Raw genomic sequence first — 19,552 nt, 5'->3', positions numbered from 1 at the left:
AACACGAAGCATTGCCAGGGCTTATGTTTAGGTGGAAATGTGGAAGACAATTCTAGATCACAGAATGAACCTAGGCCATAGAACACATCTGGAGGAAGGGATGTATGTTTGGCTCACCAGTCTGACAGTGTACTCGAAGGATGTGACATCACGATATGAAAAAATCGTGATGGAGTGCTGGAAGCATCTCAAGAAGCTGGGTCTCAGGGGAGAATGTTGGAAACCCCAGGGAGCCCAGAAACTGAGATGATATGGAGATGAAGCAGGGTATTTCAAGGCCACCAGAGATGTCAAATTGATGGGAAATTGTGAGGCTGTAGGGACTTGGGTTCAAAAGAGTAACAGCTGAGTGGCTAGATACTTGGGGTGGCGGGTGGCAGAGTTGGGGAACTGGACTCCTGAGTCGTTGTGGAGGCCAAAGCCAGGAGATGGAAGTTTGGAGCCTGAGTCCTTGCTGGATGGAGGGCAGGGGTAGATGGCTTTGGTGGGCAGAATAGAAGGTGGGGTCTGAACTCCTGGGTCCCTGAGGGGAGGCAGGATCAGGGACAAGGCATCTAGGTCTCCAGGGGGCAGCGTGGGTAAAAGCCAGAGAATTGCATTAAGAATTGCATTCTGAGTCCCTGAAAGGGAGAGAGTCATGGCGCCTGAATCCCTAAGGGGGCAGATGCTGGGGTGCCAGGTGGATGGGTATATTTGTCTGAGGGGCACAGGGGCTGTTGAACTGCCTCTGAAGGGAGCAAAAGCTGGAAAACTGGATTCCTAGATCCTGAGGGGGTGAGGACTACCAGCTGGGGCCTTTAGCCAGAGGAAGTGAGGACTGACAGGGCTCCCAGAGCCCGGTGGGATCTGAGTCTTCAGATGCCAAGATCCCTAAGGTGCACCAGGCAGGAACATTCAGAAGCCCTGACTCCTCAAGTAGAAGCTGGGGTCTCCGAAACCTGGGTTGTTGAGGGTGGAGCTGAGAGCCTGACCAGCGGAACCCTGAGGCCCGGGCGCCCAGGTCGGGGAGGGCCTGGGTATCCCCAGGTCAAAGGCGCGGCAGGGGAGATCCCCGCGCCGCCGGCGCCGCCTCCCCGGCGGCAGCAGCAGGAGATGGGGGACGCGAGGCTGCCGAGAACGGTGACCATGGACAGCTCCAGAGCGGGCCTGTGTCCAGGGCGGCCGCCGAGCCGGCTGGGACTGAGGGACTCGGCCGGCTGTTCAAGCCGGAGGACCAGAGATGGGCAGACTGGGTGCGCGAATGGGGGACTATGCGGACGCGACGGGGGGGGGCGGCCGGCCCTAGCTGGGGGAGTCTGACACAGCCGCGGCCGGTGTCTGGAGCTCCCAGGACTGGGCCGAGGAGGAGGATCTAGGTCCAGAGGGGCTTTCTGGGGCTGACCTGGGAAATCCAGCCTCCTGGGCCCCGGAGGAGGCGCAGGCGGCAGTACGCCTGGGATTCCAGGGTTCGGTTGGGGACTCAGAGCCGGGAGGGGCACGCCTGAGTCTCTGGGGTCTGGCTGTGAAATCTGGGCTCTGAGGTCCCAGGGGATGAAGAAGGGAATCCAGGATCTCAGGGAGGCGGGGGAAGCTCGGCGACGGGTCCCCGGGATGGGCGCTGCCAGGCGGGCCGGGCTGGGCTCTTACCTACCTGGTCCGCGGCGGCTGCGGGCGGAGCTGGGCTGCAGGAGGGACGTGGGGTGGGGTGGGGGGACCGGGCGGGGCCCCTGGCGGCGGCCGGGGCCCGGATCTGTGGCTCCGGAGCCCTGTCTCCGCCGCTCGCGCGGGCTCCGCGTCTCTTGCTCCGGCTTGGTCGCTGGGGACCCCCCCCTCCCCTTGACGGTCTCACAGCCCTCTACCCCCTAAAAGAGCCCCCTGCCCCTTTCACCGTTCAGCCTCCCCCCGCGAGGCCGCAGCCGTCAGATCCAGGGGTGCTCACCAGCGCCCCCCAAATCCCACCTTCCCCCGCCAAAAAATTCCTCCTCCCTCCTCCCCCCACCCCCCGCAAACCAGCTCCGGGGCGGTCGTGGCCCCTTTAACAGAAGACTGACAGACGGGGCCGCATGGCCAATGGGAGGCGGTGTCTGCGCCGGCCGGCGGCTAAACCCCGCCTCCGCACTGCCTGGGAGGGGTCTCGCGGGCGGAGAGCGGGAGGTGGGGCTCAAAGTGGGACTGCCAATAGGCAAGCGGCGTGCGGAAAAAAAAAAGAAAAAAAAAAATTATGACAGGGAGAACATCCACAAAACTTTTAAGGCCAGAGAAGGAGTGCTTGATTTGGACTTTCTTATAAAAGTAGAAGGAGGCTTCCTGAGAAGAAAGCCAATACACAGTCTTTCTTGCTGGGGGTCAAGGTTACATCAGCGAGACCACAAGCTGGGGACACTGCTGTGGGTGAGAGCTACACTAGTGATGGCGGGGCAGCAGCCTCTCAGGGGGGACACCTGTGACACACCAACTGCGAGCAGGTGCTCAGATACCCCTGCAACATGACTTCATATGACTCTGGAAAACATCTTCAGATCCAATGAGAAATGTGTTTGCTAGGAAAGGATACCAAATGCAGAAAGAAAAAAAAATCAGAGATGTATAAATACAGTGGGGTGGGCAGAAAGGCCTCAAAGATGTCCAGGCCCTAAAGAAAGGAACTGTGAATATGTTACTTTGCATGGCAAAAGGGACTCTGCAGATGGGATTATGGTTAGGAAGACTGTCCTGGATTACCCAAGTCGATCCAGTCTAACCACATGAGCCCTTAAAGTAGAGGACTTTCTCCAGCTAGAAGAAGAGGAAATCAGAGAGGTGCAGCAGAAGGAGAACAAGAACAAAGAGCAATTTAAAGATGAAAGGGACTTGACCCCCTGCTGCAAGAACAGGCCACACAGAAAGCATAAGGGATGTGGGAAACCTCTAGGAGCAAAGACCAGCCCCCAGCTGGCAACCTACAGGAGATCAGTGTCTCAGTCCTACACCCACAAGGAAGTGAGTGAGTGTGTATGCAGAAGCATCAGGAGGGCAGTCCTGACTGCTGCCCTCTGAAAGGCCTGCTTGCAAGGCTGGCCCATTCCCAAGACTCTAATGATAAAGGTGGCTTACTGTGCCTAATGTTTGTTCAAACACTGTGGTTCATACTCAATACCTGCCTTCCTTCTGGGAGTCTGGGATTTTGTTACATGCAAGGCAGAGGGTGCCTACATGACCAGCCCCCAGTATATGAGCTCAGCTGGTTGGTAATATTCCATGTGGGTTTCTATAACTCACTGCTGGGGGATTAAGCTAGTCCCATATGACTTCCCTGGGAGAGGACTGTAGAAACCTGGGCCTGATTTCCTCTGGGCTTCACCCCAAGCACCCTCTTCCTTTGCTCATTTTGCTCTGTGTCCTTTCACTGTGCTAAATCATAGCTGTATGACTACACACTGGTCCTGTGAATCCTCCCAGCAAATCATGGAACCTGGGGAAGGTTCTGGGAATCTCCAGACACCTTGAAGGACAAGTCTTCCCCAGAGCCTCCAGGAAAAATGCCTTAAGCAGAGAACCCAGCCAGGTCTACTGTACTTTAGACCTACAGAACTATGACATAATAACTCTGTCTGTATTAGGTCACTAAATCCATGAAAATGTGTTAAAGCAGTGATAGGAAATTAAGTAAATGGCACCATGAATAAACATATTACTTTCACTAATGAAGAGTATAATATCTCAAGGACATTTTTTTTAAATTTAAATTCATTCTCAAGTTAACATCAGCAATTCATATCTAAAACAACCACGTGAAGAAGGGGTAGAACCTCTGGTAAGGTGTATGGTTGATTTTTAAGAGCAGCTGACATTTTGTGAGAGGTCTGGAAAGCAGCCAAACCAGCCCAATTTTTAAAGAAACTGTGAGTATAATGTCAGAATCATCAACTAGTGTGATTTACTGCTGTCAATGCCAGTTGTGTATAGTTGGGCCCAGATTAGGAGATGAATTCATTTAACCCACGGTGGTGCACGCAGAAGATGTGAGGATGAGCCCTTTTCCTAAAGGAGCTCAAAATGTAAGAGAGGAGAAACACCTCCACTGGAGCTTCAAGGATCACTAAGTTGAGACCAAGGGCTACAGAGAAGCACAGAGCAGGGAGCTAAGGAAGGCATCCTGCCAGAACGTAGATTCCACTCATTCGTTTTAATTCAGCAAACATTTACCAACGTGCTCGGCCCCAGGCACCATGAAGTGCTGGGGACACAGGGAGGGATGCAAGCTCAGCAGGAGTGTAAGGCAGGCCACTTTACCCATGTTTATTGTGTGATAGGATGGATAGGATTGAGGGGTCCACTTCTGTCCTCACCTGCATGATCTAGGGTTAATAATGCCACTATATTCTTGACCCTACCTCCCCAAGGGTGCCTGACCTTTAAAGAAATCAGCAGAGGGTGATGCTTACATATGATTCCTCTCCAACCTGCTTAACTAAAAACAAGAATTGTTAGAGTTGCTCAATCAAATGGGATTGGAGCTGGGCGAAAATATGAACCTTAATTAATACAATGAAGAATAAGTAGGCATTAACTATTAGTTAACTAATTTTGAAAAATAATATTTAATTTTGAACAAAAGTTCTCTATGTAAGTAGATGTTTCATTAAGCTTTAACTTACTTAAGCAATATTGACCTTAACCCTGCTTTGGACTTGGTGTTCTTAGAATAAGCACAACATTAATATCTGCTTCGGATCATACACATGGCAATTACTTGTTTGGAAACCTTAGGTCAGCCAGCCCTAAAAACACTCACATAGCCCTTCCCACTTTGTTCTTTTATCTAGTATTAGACAACTAACTAGTTTTTCTTGATTCAATTTGCATCAACATTTATTGACTAACTAATAAAAGCTCCAGGGATAAGAAATTAAGTAGACCACAATCTATTAAGTTATAATAAGTTACAGAGTTCTAAGGAAATTCAAATGAGGGCAGTTTGTTACACAACGAATATTATCATTTTGTTGCCTGTTACTTTTATAGATAAGCTATGTGCTAAGACATAACGGCTTTTTAGCTGACAATTTTCTTCTTACTCTGACAATTAAGAAAAAAAATTTCTTAAGTTATACAACATTCTTAGCCTAAATTAAATGGAAGATACACTGTGTCTTTTTTATTGTGGTAAGATATACATAACAAAAAGTTTAGCATTTTAGCCACTTTTAAGTGTACAGTTCTGGACATTAACATTCACATTGTTGTGCAAACATCACCACCTTCCATCTCAAGAACTTTTTCATCTTCTCAAACTGAAACTTTGTCTCCATTAAAACACTTGCAGTCCATTACTCCCTTCCCCTGGCTCTTGGCAACCATCTAAATTATATTTTTAAGAAGAAGAAAACAGTAATTTCTTCTCCACCTGATGAATCTTCTTCAGGCCACACCCCATCAGCCAATTGCAAACCTGCTGCAGACCTTTACAACACTCTACTTTTAGAGCTTCTCATTCAGAGCAGACTGTGATTTAAAGATATGAAATGCTAAATATAGAATAAATTACATAAATTTTAATATTCAAAAAGTTAAGCAAACAAAATTTAATTCTTCTAAAAGAAGCATGGATATGTAATCAGAAGTAGAAACTATGTCACTGATGTAAAATAGTTATGATTCCAAAGAATGCTAGGGATCTATTGTCCATAAATTACAAGGGGCCACATGGTGCCCAAGTTCCTGTTGGAGCAGGAACTCAACATATCCCTCAACAAGTCCTCCACAGAGAGACTCTCCATTACATCTATTTTTACATGTTCAGGGTCTTTCAGAAATTTCAGTTTATCAGAGGGCACAGAGAAAATGAATTTGCTTTATTTAAAAATGCTGAGGCAATATAAACTATTGTGTTTGTTATCAAACAAAAATAAAATCAGTCGTATGTGACTTATTTATTCCTTAGACTTCACACTATTTAAAGGAATAATGGGAAGACATTTTCAATATTTCGCTACATTAAAAATTGTTTTACTTATTTCATAAATTAGCCATGGACGGTGTATTCTGGAACGTCACATGTGGCTTACATTCAGTGGAAACATTTTCAAGTAATTTAGGAGGCTCTGTTTCTATACTTGATCTGACAGATGGGCAGCAACATGCAGTAACTGGCATAATTCATACTCCGACAGACTGCTTTTCAATAAAGCACATACCCAGATGCTTTCCTCTCGTCGATATTGCTTCCAGGTCCTCCCGCCATCGCTGAACATCAGGAGGTAGCTGGTCACCCAGGCGGAGCTCCCGTATCCTCCCTGGGTGGCCACAGCTGTGACCTCCATTCTTTCTCCAAGGTCAATCTGCAGCCACTGGTATTTATTTGACACAAGGGGAGACCAGCCACCAGCTCCTTTTTGTGGGAATAAAATAAAAAAACCGGTAAAGACAGAGAAATCTTTGAAATCTATATTAACCTGTAAGAATGGGGTCATAAATAAGATGTATGAAAATCATAGTTTCAAATTCTGCATTATATAATGCCTCAGAATTATACAAACACACTCACATACACACACACAAACACAAAATAAAAACACAGGTTAAATCTAAATGGATGAAGCCTATATTAATTGTTTTGTTTCTTAGTTCATAACCCCTGACTCTCTGGTATTGGGGTGTCCCGCTAAGTGAAATTGCTTAATGTAATAGGTGGACAACTAAACACCATGCCATTACATCAGTGCTTGGAACTAGTGTCGTTACTGGCTTCAATGCATGACTTGCCCTTTGTTGGACATAAACAAAGGGCAAACTTTCCTTTGTTGGAAAATAACAAACTTTCCTTTGTTGGAAAATAAAGCTAGAAAACCTTAATTCTGGATTCCCAGCATGAGGAAGTACAATGTTGAATGTTGGGATAACAAAGATGGCTATGGCATAGTCCTACACTCATGGTGCTTACAGACTCATAGGAGAAGCAGACATTTCAAAGAACAATTTGAAATGCAATATGGGAGGGGTGGAGGTGAAAGTGATTTCTGTGCAGGGAGGGAGAGTTCTAAAAAGTCAGCAAGGAGGGTGAGCGAGAACCCAGAGGAAGTGAATGGGGAGGAGTTTCTCAGGTATTCAAGACAATAGGCGCAGAGTGGAAATTACTGTGCTTTGTTTTCTCCAGTGCCTGTGAGACACCGAAGAATTAGGGATACCTGTGAATGTATTATTGATATATTTTGTTCTTCTAGTTTAACAGAAACATGAGTTTTGAATTTGGATTTAGATGTCATATTAAATTTTCTGAATTTAAATTATTATGCAATATAAAAATTGGGAAACAGGTTTGAAATGCATTCTGGAACTGATATTTTGCTAATTATCCATGTCTAGAAAACACAGTGTCATGTAAACAGTCCTTAACACAAAAAAACTAGCTTTAAAAAAAATTTTCCCCATTGTCCTGACATCTAATTTGAGGCTCTCATAATAAGGTCTGACACTTTAGACAACATTTATTATCTTTTTTATTAGGGGCTATTATTAACATCCATGTCCTGTTTACAAAAGCTGTTACGACCAAGTACATGTCAGGAGGTGTGTGACATGGTTACAAGACAGCTCAAAGGAAAATGGAAGTGGAGCGCTTACATCAGGGTGTGGAGGTGAAACTAGCAAGTGGGCACATCTGTTGCTTCACTATGTCCTCTGCTAACGGCACTACGTGTATAACCCTTAGCAAAATTTAAAGCTCACAAATTCTTTAAAACTCAAATTCTTTCTAAGATTTCCTCATTTCCTGCAATCTTTATTCCAAAATTCCAAAATTTCCTCTCAACCAAAAGCACAATGTCTTTTCCTTTGATCCACATCTTAAGCATGCCACAACTCTGGCTGTTCTGTAATGCATTATTAAACTTTTTATTTTGAAATAATTTCAGATTTACAAACGAGTTGCAAAGATGGGATAGGGAGTTCCTGTCTACTTTTTACTCAGTGTGTCCTAATGTTAATATCTGACATCACCATGGTATTTTGTTCAAAACTAAGCTATTAACACTGGTACAATGGTAACAAAACGACAAACTTTCTTTTGATGTCTCCAGTTTTTCCACTAACTAACTCCCTTTTTCTGTTCCAGAACCCCACATTGCATTTAGTCACCTTGTCTCCTTAGTGTCTTCCAACCTGTGATAGTTTTCAGTCTTTCTTCGTCTTTAATAACAAGATTGATCACCACCCAACACCTCCCTGCTACTTCTACTGATTTGTGCAAAGGTCCCATCTAATGTTTGATGAATGATAAGTCCTTCTGGGTTCTAGCTGAGGGTTAACTAACAGTCCCAAGTAACATTACTCTGCAACTGCCTGTAATTTTATAATAATTGCCAAAAGAAGTCAGAAATTAGGTGTTGGCATTTAGCTGATCATTTTAACTTAAAGGTTCTACATTTGAAGTTTTATATGAATCAGTTTCAATCTCTGCGAAACTGCTAAATGTCCTGTATTCTTTGTATCAAGGTTGTAAAGAATGTACTGAAGATACTTCTTCTTTTTGCATTTCACAATCTTTTTCTGTCATCTTTAATCTCTCTTGAAGCAGGAAGTACCATCAACACGGGCACCACATGTACAGAAACGCAACAGAGTAAAAAGCGTCAGCATGCTTCCAGCATCTGCCCTGGGACCAGCCTCTCCCACAGATGCAGCCACGTCTCTGTCAACCACTCTTCACCATCTGCAGGTAATCAACCTTGAACATTTCATATTCCTTACCTGTGGTGAGAAGGTGCTACTGGTATGCAAATTAAGCTATCTGATTAAGTAGGTACTCTGATAAAGTAATGAAACTGCAGAATTCCCTGTGCTGCAAAGCAATTCATTTCAGCTGGGTAACACAGCCACGGCGTAATCCCCAGACCCCTGTAGGGTGATGATGTTGAATTACTGTGCATTCGCCCATGCACGCAGTCCACCGGGGTAGATGCCCTTTTTTCTAATGACTGGAAAAAGTGGGAAATGCACAAATGTAACCTGTGGACTGTTAGGGAGCCCCGAACAGTTTTACTGACGGGTAAGGGAGATCACTGCTCTGTAATGGAAAACAAAACAAAATACACTGAAACAACATTAAAGTGGGTACGCTTGAGCACAGCCGCCCCACCAGCTCTTAGCTGCAGAGCAGTGGTTCTGAAACTGATCAGCCTGCATTATTCAATGTTGCAAATCTTCAGTAAATTCCCCCTGGGAACCAACACCCCCTGAAACAGAGCCCAGGGATTTGCAATTACTGTTTTGGAGTCACCAGTGCTGAACCCACAAGAAAGGCACTTGCCCTCCCACCCAGCTCTTCCCCTGACCACACCACAGACTGTCTTTTTCCATTGTCACCGTCCTGTCTCCTACCTCAGCCCCTTAGTTGAATGAAGTGTCACAATTCATACAAAGGAAAACATGTCCAGAGGGTCTAACTTGCACAGAACAAGGTTCCACAGCTTAGGACACTGAACACAAAACATCCCTCCCAGCAAAGTGTGATAGGTATGCTTTAGGGCTGCAATGAGAATTCAACAAGAAGCTGTGTTAGAGCATCTAGCACAATACTTTCTCTCCCATACATGATAGCAAGACGGGAGACAGTCATGGTGAAAGAGGGGTGACATCCAGAGTGTGGGGCATTGCAGTCTTTTCATTACTGAATGGCCCGTTACCTGCCACTTTATACTAGATAAAGGAGAGAAAATGAGGAAAGCCAAAACTTGTCACAAGCATGTGATGTGTTCAGGACCCTTCCAGATGCTCTAAGTGCTACCTCACAACTCCTCCATGCACCCGGCAAGTGGGACGGGTGTTACAGTCTCTGCTTTGCAGACAAGCAAAAAACAATCATTTTAGGTTCGGGTGAGGGTATTTTATAAAAGCTTAGCTCCCTTTTCATTCTCTACCCCTTCTAAGAACATATCCCTGTGATTTGTCAGTTATTCAGTATTGTTTGCTTATCAATACCAGACTGTCTTTTATAGTGATATACTGGCAGATATATTGGAAGGTTTCTGTCTCTAGTTATCCCTGTGTGACTGTTTCCCCCACCTTTCGTTGGCTCAGACACAGGCAGTGACTTGTGTCTTTGGGGAGAGGAAAGGCTGAACAGGAAACTCTCAGCTAGGGCCTTAATTATTCTGGTCACTGATCAAGATGAAAATGACCCCTGCCCCTGGTGGCCACGGGGCATGCACTGTCATAATGAGCGTCAGCTTTGTGTAGAGGGGGAAATTACCCAGAGGTGGAAATTACCCAGAGGTGAAAAGGAGAATAGCTCATGCCTTCTTCAAGTTGGAACAAGGTCCAGAGCAGAAAGATACCGAAGGGAGCAAAGTCAAGTGGGATAATCTGAAGTGAACAGACTAACCTATCTCCAGGGCATCTAAATGTCAAGCAAGTAAATGGCTAAATTGAAATTGTAACCAAGGGAAGTTTCCCTCCAAGATCTTCATTACATTGTCTCAAATGGGAGCTCATCAAGCTCTGTGTATTTCTTTCCTCACTTAAATGCATCTTAATTCACAGAAAACTCATTCCAGATTCCAGGCGGGGCTGGGTGAGTGGGGAGAGGGTGAGATAAGCAGGAGTAACAGATGTTCCCAGGAAAAAGGGGCCATAGGGCGGCAGGCCCTGGGGATGCTCCCTGACCATCCCACTCAGAGATCTCTGGGATTTATATATTGGTGTTTTTGTCACAACCCTGCCTACATTGCTGAGGGAAATTTAAGCATTTGCTCCAGCTCTGATTTCTTAAGGAGCAATTCCAACTATCTACATATACCATTTCTGGCTATCAGGATGTAAAAAATGCAGAAATCCTCCCTCTGGACCTGTCTAGGTAACCTCTGATTCCCTTTCTGCTGTGCTTCCTGCAGTCTGCTAGCAGCCTGAGCAGGAGACAACAGGTAGCTTTCCAAAAAGTGCATCCATAATGAAAAAATCACACAGAGCTGCCTAATTGTAAAACAGATTCCTGTACTAAATGCAGACATACCCTATAATGGTTTTGTAAACAGACAATTTAAAATTAAAAAAAAAAATAAGTGTATACTTGTTAATTTGTGATTCAAATTAAATGCCAGTGATATTAAAGAAAAAAAGTACAGTGTGACTGTTCACACGTGACTCCCTTAAGTTCTGTGTGCAGTGTCCCGAGGGACAACTTTCAATGCCCTTGGCAATTAACATTCATCGCTGCAGCTCTTTCTGCATAAAATAAACAAAAATCCATTGCTACTGTGTGTTTTGTTTTGCTTCTCTCATAGACACTCCTGACCAAGTTTTAAAGAAACACACAGTAGCGAGGCATTCAGATCTGAGTTGATCTCAGGCTTTGCAGTTCTTATGTGTTTGAAGTTCTGTATTGACAAGACTATAAGATGATTTTGCTAATTTCTCACCTTAGAAGTAAAATACGAATTGCCCAGCAAGCCTATAAACCATCCGAACATGTACTAAGTACCTCATTCATGACTGAATAAAATGTATGACCAAGTTTATTTGTGCATCTCCCGTGAAATCTTCATGTTTATGAGAGATGCAGCTCTGAGATCTGGTCTAATTCTATAAAAGCATCATTGTGCATCTTTCAGAGGCCCCCTGAGTTATTCAGAACAGATATGATTCCAGATCATTCTTGAGGCCACTCAGAATAGCTGCATCTCCCTCTGATATGTAGAGAACAGTGGGGAATCCAGGATGCCCAGAAGGGCAGGAGGCCAGGCGTTCTGCTCCAAGGCCCCCACCACTTCCCAGGAACACACCGTTACTCTTCTTAAGGCAAGAGCTCCTTTTTCTTTTTAATTAAATTCAGTGTAGGATCATGTCAGGAAATGCAAGGGTGAGATGCTTAGAAATAAAACCATGAGTACTAAAATTATCCATCCATACTTGACTGCTCAGTTAACCAGAAGCCTTTGGAAAAAAAGTCCATTAATGGTAAAACTTACATTTTCTTTAGTGATGTTATGTAGCTGAATTCATTACAATTTGTAAGCACACTGTGAAAGCCTTGGATAAAAAGAGATATGTACAGACGAGCTGCTATACAAAATAGAGTAGTAAAATGAGAATGCAAAAAGGATGAGGTCTGAGCATCACAAAATGTAAATACTACTGACAAAGGTGCATTTTTCTGGGGTGTAAGCATTCATCCCCAGCAAAGTATGGCATTATTTTGTGTCGGAGAAAAGCCTGCTCCACTGGATTTCCTTGGAGGAAACATGGCAACAAGGGAAGAGTCTACTGCAAGGATCACAGGACAGAGAGAACAGGGAACCCCTGAAATACCATCTTCCAGTCAGCCCCTAGTCCAGAAGCTCCTCATTAATGTTCAGAGCAAAGGTGGGAGTAGCTGACCACAGGGTCCACTGAGATATTCCATTAGCCTTTGCCACTGGCTGTGGCCTTCCTGGACCAGTCTCTGTGCCACAAGTTAAACCAGAAGTTCAAGACTCCTGTGTGCTTTGATCATTAGTGATCCCAGATGCCTCATGAAAGGTTGCTAATTGAACCTCACCCCTTTGGCAGGATTGAAGGTCACCTCACTTGGTACGTCTTTCATCAGTGACTCCAAACAAGAAAAAGGGAATATCCCTACAAGAGGCAATGTAATTGCATTGGATGAGTAAAGCAATATGTGATGGGACAAAATATATCTCCATAGGGATGCCAATAATATTTATTAAAAGTGGAGTAAACAAAGACATCATGGTGTATGTCAAGGATACATACTGTTAAATAAATAACTTTCATGAACATTTCTGTATATTATACATGATACAAAAGTGAATTATTTTGGAAAAGAACAGAGTAGAATTTGCTAGACAACTATTTTTGAATTTGGATAGTGCTTAGAAGGGCTTCCACATATCTTTTGGGAAGTTGCCAAGTACGTCATAGGCAGTACTTACTTTTGGAAAAATACTATGGCAAAATTGTGGCCACCATAAGATACTTACTGGGCAGATAATAAACACAGACATAATTTTGCAAGGATAAACTGTTGTGTTTTTCATTCCTCTCCGGTAAATCCTGTTAGCCGGTGATCATTATCCCATGAAGCCCTAGCGAAGCCAGGGAGGGCAAAGACCAACTAAGAAAATAGGAAACAGGACGTGTGATGTCTCCCTCTTTGGCAGGAAGAAGAGACGGGAACCCAGACGATCGTGGGAAAGAGAGGAAATGGAGGAAGGGTAAAAGGTGGTGGGAGGGTGATTCAGACACCTTGCTCAGGAGCGAAGTCCCAGGGGGATCAGAAAAGTGAGAGGAATAAGCAAGCTGTGGAAAGGCTTTGTCTTGGCTTCCATTTGGAATTTTGGGAGATCACCTTGTAGGGGACTGTGTAGTCATTACTAACGGTTGCCAACTATTTCCCTTCTTCTACCTTCCAGGCACTTGGAGGATTGCGATTTCCACGCCCCCTGGTGGTTGGGTGGGGCTATGTGACCAGCTCTGGCCAACAAGCTCTGAGTGGAAGTGATAGGTTACCTCTGGACTAAACTGCCAGGACAAAACCATTTGACGATCTTTTTCCCCTTGGTACGGTGAACCAGACTGCCCACAGGCCATCAAAAGGGGGCACAGAAGTGAGATGAGAGTCTGACTGGATCTGAACAGAAGGTCAACTTGGTAAAGGCAGATTAAACCTGTAACCAAGGCTGCTCAGGCTGGAAACCAAATGAGACTCATGGTCAGGCTTCAGGGAGGCAAGAAGTGACATCGCAAAGATCCCTTCCAGGAGGGACAATGATCTGTTCCCTGGGAACACGGTCTTACCAAGAGGTAAATCCGCCACAGGCTTCAGGAGCAGGTGCCAAGTAACCCTCAGCGTTAAAAGCAGACAAACTCCCTTCAGCAGATAGCAATGAGCTGAGCCGCAACGTGAGAAGCCCCACCATCCAGCTCCATGAGGGCACCAGCCCTTCTGTAAACCCAAACACTGTCTTGGAAAGAAGCAGGAACAAAGAAATCTGAGCATCCCTGGAAGATGTTCACCCATTCAAAAGAGTCCACTGAATCCAAAAGAGACTGAAGATTGCCTTATTCTGGGGGTAGTGCTATAATTTGGGCTACTTGGTAGAGAGAAATGACAACATTGCCTCCCTGAAGGTTGTTGACAACGCTGAAAAACACGTTTGGTTTGTTCTGGTTTGTCTCATCTAGCATCTTAGGTTCTATGGAGGTAACCTGGAGACTCCAGACCTTGAAAAGGACCATGGGAAAATCTGAGCAGATGAGTTCTGTGTGACAACTGTACGGCAGGGTCTGCACGAACCCTGGGATTTGGGGGCTTCTCCTCTCACATGCTACCATCATGCCGTGATTTAATAAAGTTGCCTGGTCACCAAGACAGTGCTCTGTGCTTTAGAACATGGGTGTATTTTACATGGATGCTATTACATTTGGCCTGTCCACTGCACTCAATACCCACAGTTGCATCTGCAGGATCATTTGTTAAGAAAAATCGGAAAAAGAATGTGTCTTGGCCCTAATAGGTCTAAAAACTTTTAGGAAGCACAGATAAACAGAATGAAAAATCTGACATCCAGAGGCAAAAAGTCCCCAGTACATTCATATGCCTTTATAAAAATCTGGTTTGCAAGCCCTTTTATTGCCATCTGAATTGCTCAGACTAGTATTTGGGAATACTGACCAGTTCTACCAGGCACCTAGCCTGTGAATAAAAGATAGAAATACTGGAGAACTACGATTTTATGAAAAAATATGAGGGACAAGTTTATTATTATAAGATTTGCATCAAACATTTTTGATGTATTCAGTAATATTCTGATTTATATCGGGAGTTGATATACGTCTAGATATTTTAAATTATTATTCACTCTTTCCATTTTCTAACATTTCTTTGTAAAAAACAGTGAATTTTACATCACAGCTTATTTGGGATATTGCAGAGTCCAAATAATCAGACGTTCCAGGTTATAAGAAAATATTTAGTGTCTGATGCCCAGGCCTAAGCATTTTCTGCTAATCGAATCATGTGTATTTATTTCCTGCTAAAACCTGGAGTATTAACTTGTACTAGTAAATGTACTTCCTAAAGTGAGAAATAAATATCTTAACGCTGAGAATTGTTGCTAATATGCTCAGCCATCAATTGTATTGGGAGCATTAGACAAAATCTTTCCTGGCTCCACCAACACATAAGTCTGTTGTGAGGAAATATGATCAATGTCTCGGTACGGGAAAGGTGAAGAATTACAAAGAGAAAAGAAAACATCCAGTCAGTTCAGCTTGTCTCCATCTACTTTCTGTTTGCAATACACAATATAGTAATCTGATATGCCATTTTTGATCAAGTTAAATTTAAAGCAGTCTCATTTGCACTGTCAGTGATGAGTGGCTTGCCGCATTAGAGGGCGTGATTTTCAGCATCTGGGCCATGCATGGAGTTGTCCCTCTTTCTGGGGATGATTGTTTATGCAAGCACTTTGGGGGAACAAAAAAGGAGAACAAAATGTGTGTACACTTCCTCCTAATCAATCTCAATCAGCTCTGGCCAGACCACTCATCTCACCACCATGCCTGCGGTGACTAAAGAGGACACGTCACGTGGCTAAAAAGAACATGTTATCCGGAGTTGGAAAGCAGCATCTGAAATGCTAAAGCCAGTTTCATGAAGGGTCACCTACAGTAACAATAATTGTAAAAACAAAAGGTTATTTTCACATGCAAGATCTAGAATGAAAGTCCAGCGTGGTTTACTCTAAGGTAGTTTTTTTACTTTTGGTTTTGGTTTTTTAACTTTTGTTTTGAATAAACTTGGATAAACTGCATAAAGTTCCTTTAGGAGATTTTTGAGAAGAAAAAAATGAAGTCAATATTATAGCATGTTCTTATTTAGAATACACAGATTTCAGCAATCTTGATTTTATATGAGAAATATTAGGTCACTTGTAATTCTAGGAAATATCAATTTAATATTGATGGAAACAAATTCAGCTAATATGAATAGTCAAACCCAATTTGACTGTAAAGATGTAAAGTTTCAAGAACTTTACATTTTTATGTAATGGCATCAATTTTCTTGAATAGGTATATGAATACATGTACGTGTCTGTGGTTTACCCCTTAAAAAAAATCCATCAGTTCTGAAAAATTATACATTCAGGCATTTCCAGTAATTTGTGTTTCTCTGTATAAAAAGGTAAGGTGTATGACCTCAGAGGGGATACTTTGTTAAATGTATTATCTGGAACCCAATCCCAGACTTCAAAATGGGAATGCTAGAGGAACCAGACTAGAAATTTCAAAAGTAAACTCCAGGAGCACTTAGTCCAATGTTGAGTGATGATACTAGCCCATTACTATCTCTACAATAACCAACACTTCCATTAGGGAGCTCACAGAAAACACTGGCAAACAGGTGGTAACATGCTCAGGAATCATGGTTTTCAAAGATGCAAGGTCTGCATCTCTCTGCTTTGGCCCACCTGTCCCTAGAAACGCCTGGATCCCTCCTAACTTCTCTGCTCATTCCTCTTAATATCCTTCATAGACTTCTTTCTTCTATTTATTGCAAAGTCTTTTCTAAGAAATATTTTACTACTTTTCATAAATTAATAGAAAACAAAATAAATACATAAACTGCATAAGTAAAAAATATGTAAAAGAGAAAACATGAAATGTGCAATAAGTTCTAGTCAATTAATTAATATTTGTTATGTGTTGAATCAGTGAAGTACTTTAAAATCATAAAATGCCTTAAAGTTTGAATTATTTGGCTTTGGGGGGTTATACAGTGGGTCAGATTTATATATATGCACACACATACAATCAAAAATTATGTATAGACTATTCTCTTACTACCTTTATGTATCAGGTAGATGAATTGATCAGCTGCTATGTATAAAGTTCTTGGTGGAAGCTGTGATATTTGAGACATTTCTAATTCTTAATGAACATTCTAGAAGCGCAATGACTTATGGGCAAAATAAGAAACTAGGGGTGTAAGACAGACCACCTTCTTTAAAACTTCCAAATACCACAACACAGACCAAGGAAATTTTAACCATACAATCAGGGAGTCTAACATGATTTTCCTCACTAGATCATACACAAAATATTCCAAAAAGCTAAAACTACTATATATGAAGAATCATCGCCCTCATTATATTCATCCACATTTCATACTATCCACATTTTACATCATAATCATCTAAACTAAAGTGAACTAATATGTTCTCCAGCATTTACCAAGGCAAAGGAAACGTCAATAAAGACTCTGGGATGCTGGCTTTTAACAGAAAACACATATAGATAATCCTTCAGAAGGAATATTGATAAATTGTGCTGTCTAAAGCATGCTTTAGAAATGGGTCTGAAATCAGGTGGTAATATCTAGGGATATTTAGTGAAATGTACACTATATGCAATCAGAGTAGCAACAACCATGAAAAAAAAACCCTCATCAGTTGATTGCCACTCTTAAAATAATTAATTTAAATTTGCAAAGAGAGTAGTTTAAATATAAAAGATAAGTTTTGTACTTACCATTTTATAATGATGGCTTATAATATTCTGAGTTATTAGTTTTTTAATTAAATATAATGGAAATAAGTTCATCTTAAGCTTCAGGATTTTCCCTTCTAATGTTTCTAAACTTCCCAGTGCCACCATATTGATAGCACTGGAGGCCTGAATCATAAAGATACTCTACACATGCAAATTAGAAACACAACACACAAGCCCCTCGGGCCTCTTTAAACTAATTAAATATGGCTTATTTAGTTTTTACAATTTTAGGGAAACCACTGGAAAGTTTAGATGTTAAGCTGATATTAGAATAACCACCAGACCGAAAATGGGTAATTTGATAACTGATCTCATTGAAATCTGGTTTCAAGGAGAATATATTTTTACTGGGGTGCTAAAAATGATTATGAATGATGCTTTGAGGAGTAAATATCTGGCCACAAAATGCTTTTTCCTGGGAAAAGACCATGAAGGTGGACAATTAATGGACATGCCTTCCCATCCTGAGCTCACTGAATTTCTTCACCTGTGTTCTTACTCTTCCCTGCCAATCGATTTGATCACTTACTAGGTTCCCAAATTTGATCCTTAAGGACACAGTAAAGTTCAAGCTAGACTTTAACTCTGATCTTAGAAATGTCAAAGAAAGGGAGGAAAACACTCAATTCCTTAGTAGTATCTCCAGAATTTACAGCAGTGCGTTTACATGGGACACAGTTAATTTTCACTTTTACTTTCTGAATTCATCTTTCATTTAAAAAATCTATCCCTTAAAACAGTAGCAAAACAAAAGCAGAAATAGAGACACAGACGTAGAGAACAAATGTATGGATACCAAGGGGGAAAGGGGTGGGGTGGGAGGAATTAGGAGACTGGGATTGACATATATACATTATTGATACTATGTATAAAATAGACAAGTGATGGGAACATACTGTATAGCACAGGGAGCTCTACCTAATGCACTGTGGTGACCGAAGTGGGAGGGAAGTCCAGAAGGGAGGGGCTATCTGTACGGGTGTGGCTGATTCATTTTGTTGTGCAGTGGAGGCTAACACAACATTGTCAAGCAACCATACTCCAATAAAAGTTAATCCAAAAAAGTAGCAAAGCATTTGAATTTGAAGTGTATGTATTCACTTATTTAATCCACTGAATTAGTATTTGTGCAATAGAAGAGGTAATTCACTCGACAACATTCAAGTAGCAAAAATGGACCTTTCCAAAAAGTAAGTCATTAACTCCCTTCCCACTAATAGGAAGGGAATCTTTATTTTCAGTAGCAGCCTTCACCTGGTCTCCTCCCAGGCCAAGTCCTGGGAATGGAGTCATTTTCCCATGACATCCTTTGGCAGCTTCACATCTTGCAAACATCAGGCTTCCCCAGTGGCCGCAGCACTGGCTCCTTCTTGTGTTGTTTTAGTTATTCATGACCAGCGCACTTGACTAGTCACCCTTCTGTCGCCGGTCCTAAAACTAAAAAGGGATGATAACCCTGGAAAAAATCTAGACTCCAATCATTCCCTTCTCATAAATCTTATTGCTGATCATTTGCTGGCAATCAATAGGGAAGGAAGATATCAAAACAAACCAAACAATGGATCATAAGCAAGAAGAAAGCTAGCAGAGGAATACTAGCAGATATGATGAACCTGCTGCTTTCTTCAGTTTCATTAAACTCAATATAATTAAGTTTTGACCTATAAGAAGGAATATGAACTAAAAATGAAAATAATTCTCTCTGGGAAAGAATCAGGGTGGATTGACAAGAAGACAGCTGCAGACTCACCATCTCTGCGATTAAGACTTGCAAAGCCAGGGCCGTGGCTGCTGGACCGCTCTGAGGAGCTGCTGAAGGAAGCCCGGGGCAGGGCAGACGCCAGAGGAGCGTCACAGCTATCTGGGGGGAAACACCACGTGCGGGTTAATACACTGATTAAAGCTTTCCTGTCCTCTCTTCCTCTCTTCTTCCTTCCCTCTTACTTTCCTTTCCTTCCTATTTCTCTGCCACCCTCCCTTCTCTTCTTCCTTAATTTCCTTTCTTTTTAGTTAACAGGCTAGGAAAATGCTAGAGCCTGTGACAAAC

At 42.7% G+C, this 19,552-nt stretch overlaps 1 protein-coding gene across 9 annotated transcripts in view; it reads right to left on the bottom strand.

The window, feature by feature from the left end:
• The window catches only part of LOC309664383 (low-density lipoprotein receptor-related protein 12-like), a 194,800-nt gene that overhangs the window by 71,422 nt on the left and 103,826 nt on the right, over window positions 1-19,552 (bottom strand). For 4 of the 9 annotated variants that reach the window (XM_082469644.1, XM_082469648.1, XM_082469650.1 and 1 more), the window contains one exon: window positions 6,156-6,349. The exons of 4 other annotated variants lie outside the window; for them this stretch is intronic. In XM_082469644.1, the coding sequence (XP_082325770.1) occupies window positions 6,156-6,202 (47 nt within the window). In that variant the 5' untranslated portion in view covers window positions 6,203-6,349. Of the gene's footprint in view, window positions 1-6,155; window positions 6,350-19,255; window positions 19,367-19,552 lie in introns of those variants that run through there. One more of the 9 variants, XM_082469649.1, reaches the window with a different exon arrangement.

The sequence above is a fragment of the Balaenoptera physalus genome (assembly GCF_965194825.1).
Source record: "Balaenoptera physalus genome assembly, chromosome: 7".
Taxonomy (NCBI): domain Eukaryota; kingdom Metazoa; phylum Chordata; class Mammalia; order Artiodactyla; family Balaenopteridae; genus Balaenoptera; species Balaenoptera physalus.
The sequence above is the reverse complement of the archived record's forward strand: the minus strand, read 5'-3'. Positions and strand labels throughout refer to the sequence as shown.